The sequence below is a fragment of the Nicotiana tomentosiformis genome, chromosome 8 (assembly GCF_000390325.3).
Source record: "Nicotiana tomentosiformis chromosome 8, ASM39032v3, whole genome shotgun sequence".
NCBI classification, from domain to species: Eukaryota; Viridiplantae; Streptophyta; class Magnoliopsida; order Solanales; family Solanaceae; genus Nicotiana; species Nicotiana tomentosiformis.
The window spans coordinates 135,246,497-135,256,882 of record NC_090819.1 but is presented as its reverse complement, the minus strand read 5'-3'; the positions used below and the strand labels follow the sequence as shown (position 1 = coordinate 135,256,882).

Genomic DNA, 10,386 nt, shown 5'->3' with positions numbered 1-10,386 from the left:
TTCATACTGACATTTGTGATATGAAGTCGACACCATCTCGAGGTAGAAAAAAGTATTTTATTACTTTTATTGATGATTGCACTCGATATTGTTATATTTATTTGCTTAATAGTAAGGATGAAGAAATTGAAGCATTAAAGCAATACAAGAATGAAGTGGAGAATCAATTGAATATAAAGATCAAAATGATTAGAAGTGATAAGGTTGGAGAATATGAATTTTCGTTTGCAAAAATATGTTCGAAATATGGAATTATCCATCAAACTACTGCACCTTACACACCTCAATCCAATGGAATTGTGAAAAGGAAAAATCGGACATTAAAGGAAATGATGAATTCTTTATTAATAAGTTCCGGATTACCGCAGAGTTTGTGGGGCGAAGCTATCCTTTCAGCTAACCGAATACTCAACAGAGTATCCCACAGCAAAATGCAATCTATTCCATATGAAAAATGGAAAGGAAGAAAACCCAACTTGAAATATTTCAAAGTGTGGGGGTGTCTAGCAAAGGTACAAGTTCCTTTACCTAAAAGGGTTAAAATCGGACCAAAATATGTTGATTGCATTTTTATTGGATATGCTACAAATAGTAAAGCATGTCGGTTTTTGGTTCATAAATACGATAATCCCGAAATTCACGTTAATACGGTAATGGAATCAGATAATGCTGAATTCTTTGAAAGCATCTATGCATATAAAACTGAATGTGAGTCGTTAAGTGAAAGACCAAAATGACCTCGGGAAGAACCAAAGGAGAATACTCCAAGTATAGAAGATCCAAGGCGTAGCAAATGTCAAAGAACATCTACTTCCTTTGGACCAGATTTTGTGACATTCTTGCTTGAAAATGAGCCTCAAACTTTTAAAGCAGCTATCATCTTCTGATTCAGCGTTTTGGAAAGAGTCAGTCAATAGTGAGATTCAATCAATTTTGGATAACCATACATGGGAATTGGTAGATCTTCCTCCGGGAAATAAGCCTTCAGGTTCGAAATGGATCTTTAAACGGAAAGTCAAAGGTGATGGCACTATTGACAAATATAAGGCAAGACTTGTTGTCAAAGGTTATAGACAAAAGGAAGGCCCTGATTACTTTGACACTTACTCGCCAGTAACGAGGATAACATCTATTAGGGTGTTAGTGGCACTAGTGGCCGTGTATGGTCTTGAAATCCATCAAATAGATGTTAAAACAACTTTCTTAAATGGAGAATTAGAGGAAGAGATTTACATGGAACAACTTGAGGGTTTTGTGGTAACCGGTAATGAAAAGAAAGTGTGCAAACTTGTTAAGTCTCTTTATGGACTAAAAGAAGAACCCAAACAATGGCATGCCAAATTTGACCAAACAATGTTGGCAAGTGGGTTTAAAATCAACGAGTGCGACAAATGTGTTTACATTAAAACACTCCAGGTCATGAAGGCATTGTTTGTTTATATGTTGATGACATGTTGATAATGAGCAAAAACATGGCAGATATAAATGCTACTAAGCACATGTTGGCTAGCAAATTCGATATGAAAGACTTAGGAGTTGCTGATGTGATCTTAGGAATCAGAATTCACAAGACTCCACAAGGTCTAGCATTATCATAGTCTCACTACATTAAAAAGGTACTTGACAAGTTCAAGTATTTGGATTTTAAAATTGCCAAGACTCCAATTGACGTGAGTTATGCACTTCAAAAGAATGAAGGTGAAAGTGAATCACAACTGGATTATGCAAGAGTATTGGGAAGTTTGATGTATATCATGAATTGTACGCGACCAGATATAACGTGTGCAATTAGTAAACTGAGTCGGTTTACAAGTTATCCCAATCACATACATTGGATGGCAATGAAACGAGTTTTGGGGTATCTCAAACATACCCAAAATAACGCTTTGCATTATAACAAATATCCCTCCGTGATCAATGGATATAGTGATGCAAATTGGATCACTAGATCATCTGAAGTTAAATCCACGAGTGGATATGTTTTCACAATTGGGGGTGGAGCAGTGTCTTGGAAATCATCCAAACAAACGTGCATCGCCCGTTCTATAATAGAATCTGAATTCATAGCTTTAGATAAGGCCGGTGAAGAAGTTGAATGGCTCCGGAAATTCTTGGAAGATATTCCATTTTGGCCCAAACCTTTGGAACCTATTTGTATACATTGTGATAGTCAAGAGGCAATAGGCAGGGCAGGGAGCATTATGTATAACGGAAAATCTCATCATATACGACGGAGACACAATACCGATAGACAACTACTCTCTAGTGGTGTTATCACAATTGATTACGTAAAGTCAAGAGATAACATGTCGGATCCACTTACAAAAGGCCTATCTAGAAAGGCAGTTGAAAGATCATCAAAGGAAATGGGGTTAAGGTCTAGGACAAGTCATCATGGCGGTAAATCTACCTAGCAGACTAGAGATCCTACGAGCTAGGTTCAAAGAGATCAAACAAAATTATGAATGTCGGTTCAACATTGTCAAATAACTCAACCCATTCTCGTGATGAAGACAATGTTCAGAAATCGAGGTAAAGCATTAAGGCTTTTTGATGAGTCAACAAAGCTTAAAGGGTTTTTAATGATTTGCTAAGTCTGGCAGGATATGACCAGATAGTGTGTCTATAGGATTACACGTTTATAAATAACCTATGTGAGTGTGAAGTGTAAGCCCCTTCAAGTGAAATAAAAGTAAATGCCCATTCTCTAAGCACTCATGAAACCAGGTGGTGTTCATGGCTGAAACGAACACAACCGTGAGACCATAGATGGTTAAGGATTGATTGTGTGACTTATGTTGTCTAGGTATACAACAAAGCTAGACGGTTCAAAGATATCAAATATACCAATTGACCAAGTATATCCGATATAAGTTCACTACGAAAAGTTCAAAGGGAAACCTACTTATCCATATGCAATTAATTCTTGCATTTAAAACACACACGCGCCCGTGCATTCCTTTGTTTTATAGCAATTCCCCATTCATGTGGGGGATTGTTGGGATTTTAATCTTGGGTAGCTTAAAGAGGGTGAATGAGAAATGGAGGGAAAATAAAATATTTGAGTTTCCCTCCTTGGCAAAGGGACATTGTCCCATATTGGAGGAAGAAAAGGCTTTTGATGGGTATATATATAATTGCTTTTCTTCTAGCTCTTAAAGAGTTAAGAAGAAGGCAAGCCTCGCACCGTCGTCGTCGTCGCTCGCTTGGCTCGGCTTCGGCTTCGTATTCAGATTCGGATTTGGTCAAAGATCAATTGATTGATTAATCTTTTTGGATAAAATTTCTTTCAATTATTTAATTAAATAATTAACAAAAAATTCAATCCGGAATAACCCATGACCCGCGACCCGGCCCGGTCCGGTCAGGCCTATTTTCTTTCCCGAATTATTTTAACTTTTCCCGCAATATTTCAAACAACCTGTTCCAATATTTCAAACAACCTGTTCCCGGATTGTTTATATATTTTCAGAAAGATTAATGATTTAATTGTTTATTACAGCAATACATATTTATAATATTTTTTTAATTGGTCGTGTCAACGCAAAAAGAGAAAAATAATTTAATGTTATTGGAGCAAATTCAAGCTTATTTCCTGGGGAGGTAGCTCTCATAATTTTTAATATTATCTCTATTGCTATTGTTATCTGATAGGTTACAACTATCTTGATTTATGTTTTGATGATCTAACAAACTTATTGCCAAGAACCAGATAAGGAACCAGTTAGATATCCTCAAGACCTTAAGATCGAAATGTTCCAGCTTGGAATATGCTTCAACTATTCAGAGTCAGAGGAACAACAGAGGGAACAGATAACTATCGTTTCCCGAGGAAACAGTACAAGTCAACTACCCAAGTTGTAAAGTTTCTACCTGCACACACTACAGTGCAGAAACAGTGCATCAGTCAACTTTATGGGGAGTGTCTTTTACCTACCTTGCTTACATAATCCTAGTGATGTCACAAATGTATTATTAACATCAAGGAAGTTAAAACAAAACACTTGTTCACTTAGAGAAATCATTCAAGCTCTCATACGGTCACTGATGATCAAGCAATCAACTCTCAAGTGCATCAAGAACAAAGAACAATACTACTACGGACCAGTTTCCCACAGCAAGTCATTGTATGTCCTTAGTTGAGTTGTTACTTTGTAATAAATCTTAAATTTTATTTCCTACTTAGCTTGTTCAGAAATATTCTGTAGGAAACCCTTTGTAAACCTTAAACCTTTGTGTTTGAGTCTTGGCTAGAGTTAGTCGAGTTGTAAAGTCTTTGTAATAGAGTTATTACAAAGTGGCTTGTAATAAAGTATTACAAGTTAGTAAGGGATTAAGAGGTTAATTCCTAGGTTGCATAGGTCGTAATATAAAAGTTGCTCAGTAGTGAAGTTGAAATCCTACAAGGGTAGGTCGTGGTTATTAATCCCGTTGAGTTGGGAATTTTTCACGTAAAATTTCTCTTGTCATCTACTTACTACTGTGTGCATGTGTTCTAGTGGAACTGATAGAGAACCTGATTCTCTATAGAGTTTGGTGGACCCTTATATTCTAACAATTGGTATCAGAGCAGGTTCTTTCTATCAGGTTAAAACCTAGAAAGGATTCTCATGGCTGCTCCTCCAAACTTCGAAGAAGGCCAGTCTACTTACAGACCGCCTAGGTTCAATGGACAGTATTACGGATGGTGGAAAACTAGGATGCGCGACTTCATCATGGCTGAAGATTCTAAGCTATGGGATATCATATGTGACAGAATCTTTGTTCTCACCAAGAATCTTGGCGACCTAGTTGTAGCCATTCCCAAGACGAGGAAGGAATTTAATGACGCTAATCAAAAGGCCATAGAAAAGAACTTTCATGCAAAGAAAATTCTTGTTTGTGGCATTGGTCCTGATGAATATAACAGGATATCGGCATGCCAATCTGCAAAATAAATCTGGGAGGCTCTTCAGACAACTCAAAAAGGAACAACACAGGTTAAGCAATCCAAGATCGACATGCTCACAACTGAATACGAGCTCTTCAAGATGAAAGATGCTGAATTCATCCAAGATATGCACACTCGCTTCACCTCCATCATTAATGAGCTTCACTCTCTTGGTGAAACTATTCCAAGAATCAAGCTTGTCAGGAAAATCCTTAGTATTCTTCCTAGTTCTTGAGAAAGCAAAGTGAACGCCATTACAGAGGCGAAGGACTTGCAGACACTGACCATAGATGAACTTGTTTCCAATCTGAAAACATATGAAATTAAGAAGAATAAGAAGAACAATGAATGAAGAGAACCCAAAAGGGAGAAGGACCTGGTCCTCAAGATAGACATCAATCATTCAAGTGGTGAGGATGGTGATATGTCTTACTTGAAAAGAAGATTCCAGAAGATGGTTCGCAGGAATGGAGGAATTCCAAAAAGGGGAAGTTCTAGCAAGCCAAAGAATTATGACCTCTGTCATAAATGTTGCAAGCCAGGACACTCCATCAAGGAGTTCCCTCTCTTAAAGTAAGATCAGTACAAAAACAACTTTGACAAAGCAGTCAAGAGGAACCTGGTTCCTGATAAACGCTTCAAGAGAAAGAATGCCGCTGACAATGTTGTAAAGCAAGCTTTTGCTGCATGGGGAGACTCTTTCAGCGAGTCTGAAGAAGAAAATGATCATGGTGATAGTTCAATGATGGTAGTAGAAAGCGAAGCAACTGAGTATGACTCAATGTTTGCCTTGATGGCTCAGTCTGATGATGATGAAGATGACGACGATGATGAGGTAAATTTTCTAGATGTTCAGAGAAATCTGAAATCTTATTCTCCTAAAAAGCTCATGTCTTTAGCAAATGTGTTAATTGATGCTTATCACAGTCTTATAAATGATAAAGATGCTTTAACTGTGGAGTTAGGAAAAGTAGAACAACCCAGAGGTCACTTAGTAATCGTGGCTGTTGACTTAAAGGAAACAATTGAGAACCTGAAGAAAGAGAAGGATGTCTTAGATGAAAAAATTACAAATATAGAACATGAAAGAGATGATCTAATGGTCGCTGTGGTAGACCTTAAAGAGACATGTGGGTGTGTAAGAAAGGAAAAAGAAGTCTTAGCTGAAAGAGTTGCTAACATTGAGCATGAGAAAGATGACCTATTAGTGGTGGTAGTGGACTTGAAGGAAATAATTAGAGAACCTAAAATAGAGAGTAGGCCTGAAAATTCTCAAAAGGGAAAGAAAGTTGCAAGTGAGGCACACATTAAGCTTGAAAGTGAGTTAAATTCAGTGAAGTCTAGTCTGTGTGCTGAGCTTGAGAAAAACAAACAACTTCATGAAGAACTAGGAAAAGTGAAGAGTGATCTTGAAAAATCACTCAAGTGGACCTGGTCCTCTGATGCTATCACTGGCATGTATACCAACAATGGGGGAAACAGGCAGTGGATTGGGTTCCAAAGGGAAACGATTCCCTATAACCCTCATAGCAAGTATGTTACTGTACCTGATAATTGGCTTTGCTCCCACTGTGACAACACTGGGCACTTTAAAGAAAACTGTAAGACCAGATTTCAGTCAAAACAGAAAAATATAGTTTTTGTTGAAAAAGTAATTACTGGTAGAGAACCTGGTCCCTCATATAAAAAATGCATAATGCCTGCTTGGACCAGAAGATCCCTCATTCACCCCTTTCCTCATTACAAGGGACCCAAACGCGTTTGGGTTCCTAAGTCTAACTCCTAATTCTCTTGTGCAGGGAACAATGAAAGGAAGCAGCCTACAATGGTACATGGATAGTGGCTGCTCAATGCACATGACTGGAAGTACAACTGATTTCCTTCCACTTAAAGCCCTGCAAGGAGGGAGTGTATTCTTTGATAATGGCAAGAAAGGATACATTCTGGGAGTTGGAAGGATTGGGAAGTCTCTCTCCCACTCAATCGAAAATGTGTACTACGTGAACGGGTTGAGGTACAGCTTGCTAAGTGTTTCCCAGAGCTGTGATAAAGGAAACAAGGTGGAATTTGTGTCACAAGTATGTACAGTCACAAACATAGTGACTGGTGAGGTGGTGCTAGTAGCAAAAAGATACAAAAATATCTATGTTGCTGATTTTGAGTCTCTGCAGAATGGTGATCTCAACTGTCTAAGTGCTATTAACAATGATGATGAATTATGGCATAGGAGGCTGGGTCATGCAAGTTTCACGTTGCTGAAAAAATTGGTCAGGAAGGACCTGGTTCGTGGTCTACCCAAATCAAGTTTCAAGAATCACAAAGTGTGTGATGCATGTGTAAAAGGTAAGCAAGTCAGATCTTCATTCAAGCCCAAAAGGGAAGTCAGTACCTCAAAGTCACTTGATCTTCTTCACATGGATCTATGTGGACCCGTGAGGGTGGCAAGCAGGGGAGGAAAGAAATATATCTTCGTTATAGTCGACGATTACTCCAGATTCACCTGGACCCTATTTCTTAGAACCAAGGACGAAACCTTTGAAGTGTTTGTTGCTTTCGTCAAAAAGATTCAAGTGAAGATGGGTAATAATGTAGTTTGCATCAGGTCTGATCATGGGACAGAGTTCGACAATGCCAAATTTGATGAGTTCTATACTGAAAATGGTATCACTCATAATGTTTCGGCTCCAAGAACACCTCAACAAAATAGTGTTGTGGAGAGGAAAAATAGAACTCTTGAAGACATGGCAAGGACAATGTTTATTGACACTAGGATCGCAAAGAATTTCTGGGCAGAAGCCGTCAATACTGCTTGCTACTTGGTGAACATGTGCATGATCAGGTCCCTTCTGAACAAGACTCCATATGAACTACTGAGTGGAAGGAAGCCCAAGCTGACACATCTAAGGACCTTTGGGTGTAAATGTTTTTTCCTCAACAATAGAAAGGAAGCTCTTGAAAATTCGATGCCAAAAGTGATGAAGGAATCTTTCTGGGATACTCATCCAACAACAAAGCTTACAAAGTATACAACAAAAGGACTCAGTGTGTTGAAGAGAGTAAACATGTGATCTGTGATGAATCTCACCTCTCATGTGAGAAGGACAAACGTGTTGACCAAGATAGAGAACCTTTATTTGTTCCAGGTGAAGTTATCGACATGGAAAACGGAAAGGCAAACATGATGAATCATGTCAAGGAATCCAGAAAAGATGATACAAATACATCTCCATCCTTTCGAGAGGAACCTGGCCCCACGATCATACCAACTGAAGCTGAAATAGAGTTGCTGATGCAGTCCAGGGTACTCCACTTGCTTAAGTAAGAAGTAGCCAATAACCTCAGTCAGATATACCTGAGTCCTCTACAAATGAGATTCAGGTACCAAACCGGAAGCACAAAAGCTCATATCCTCTTGACAACATAATCACCCTTCTTGACTCAGGTGTTCAAACCAGATCTAGAGCCAGAAATTCACTTTCCTTTTCAGCCTTTCTTTCTCAAATAGAGTCCAAAAACATCAAAGAAGCACTGAAAGATGCAGACTGGATCACAACCATGCAAGAGGAGCTGCATCAATTTGAAAGAAATAAGGTATGGCACCTGGTCCCTCAACCTGCAGATCGAACAATCATAGGAACCATGTGGATATTCAGGAACAAACTTGATGAGTTTGTAAATACAATAAGAAATAAGGCAAGTCTTGTAGTTCAAGGCTACAATCAGGAAGAAGGGATCGATTATGATGAAACGTTTGCTCCAGTTTCTCGAATGGAAGCCATTAGAATTCTTATTTCCTTTGCATCTCAAATGGAGTTCACACTGTTCCAAATGGATGTCAAACATGCATTTTTAAATGTCTATCTGAAAGAAGAAGTCTATGTCAAGCAGCCTCCTCGTTTTGAGAGTCACGAGCATCCTAAGCATGTGTTCAAACCAGACAAAGCATTGTACGGGCTAAAGCAGGCTCCCCAAGCTTGGTATAAAAGGTTGTCAAAATTCCTTTTAGAAAATGGATTTACAAGAGGAAAAATTGACAACACTCTTTTTTTGAAGAAAAGAGAGAGGAACCTGCTCATTGTTTAGGTATATGTTGAAAATATCATCTTTGGAGCCACAGCTGACTCGCTCTGTGAAGAATTTGCAAAACTCATAGGGAGTGAGTTCAAGATGAGTATGATGGGCAAATTAAATTTCTTTCTAGGACTTCAAGTAAAGCAATCTCATAAGGGAACATTGATAAGTCAGCAGAAGTACATCAAGGAGTTGCTGAAAAGGTTTCACATGGAAGCATCAAAAGTCATCGACACCCCTATTGCCATAGCTACCCGACTAGACATGGATGAACCTGGTTCACTTGTAAATCAGACCATGTATAGAGGGATTATAGGGTCACACTTGTATCTTACTACAAGTAGACCAGACATTGTATTCAGCGTAGGCCTCTATGCAAGGTTTCAATCCAATCCAAAGGAATCTCATCTGAAAGCTGCCAAGAGAATATTGAGATATCTCAAAGGAACACAGGACCTGGTTCTCTACTATCCATCAGGTTATAGCTTCGATCTTATTGGGTATGCTGACGCTGATTATGCAGGATATCTGGTGGACAGGAAAAGCACATCTGGAATTGCACATTTCCTGGGTTCCTGCCTAATCTCATGGGGTACAAGGAAGCAAAACTCAGTGGCACTCTCAACTGCAGAAGCAGAATATGTAGCATCTGCTTCCTGTTGTGCTTAGTTGTTGTGGATCAAGCAACAGCTGGAAGACTTTGGAGTGTTCTCAGATTATGTACCTCTCCTATGTGACAATACAAGTGCACTCAATATGGCCAAATATCCAGTACAACATAAGAGAACCAAGCCCATTGACGTGCGCCATCACTTCCTCAGAGACAATGTTGAAAAGGGACTCATTTGCATAAATTTTAGACACACAGAAGATCAGATTGCAGACATATTTACCAAGACCTTGAGTAGAGGATATTTTGAAAGAAATCGTCTGGCTCTGGGATTGATAAAGCCCAACTGAGAACCTGGTCCCTCGATGATTGGCTATGAAAGACACATTCAGGTAAAATTAGCTAAAAAGTATTTTCTGAAAAAGTCTAACTCATCTCTATACCGTTACAGGTAGACACACATGATGATTACAGAGCAAATAGGCAGTTGATGCAGTTCATGCTGGTAAAAAGGGCAAAGCTTACAGATGCAAGATTTGTCAGGGAACATGGTTCCTCTGACACAAGTTAGTAGTTTTTTTGTTCTCTCATGCACAATTTTGAACGGATAAAACAAGTGCAACATCATCAGTGCATCAGTTTTTTTCACTGCGTCTTGTGAACCCAAACGTCCCACCCGATAATTATCGACCCGACTCCCAAAACGGCCGCCCTTTCTTAACCGGTCTCTCATCTATCATAACTTTATCTATCGTTGTTACAACTCCTCCCATAA

At 38.9% G+C, this 10,386-nt stretch overlaps 2 protein-coding genes across 2 annotated transcripts; both read left to right on the top strand.

Moving 5' to 3' along the window:
• The first annotated feature begins 4,610 nt into the window (after nt 1-4,610).
• On the top strand, nt 4,611-4,937 carry LOC138898202 (uncharacterized). Its single transcript, XM_070184246.1, has one exon. The coding sequence runs from the start codon at nt 4,611-4,613 to the stop codon at nt 4,935-4,937; it is 327 nt and encodes a 108-aa protein (XP_070040347.1).
• Nucleotides 4,938-9,106: 4,169 nt separating this feature from the next.
• LOC138898201 (secreted RxLR effector protein 161-like) lies at nt 9,107-10,182 on the top strand. The gene is made up of 2 exons (XM_070184244.1): nt 9,107-9,643; nt 10,063-10,182. Exons 1-2 carry the CDS (start codon nt 9,107-9,109, stop codon nt 10,180-10,182), a joined length of 657 nt encoding a protein of 218 aa, XP_070040345.1.
• Nucleotides 10,183-10,386: the final 204 nt, after the last annotated feature.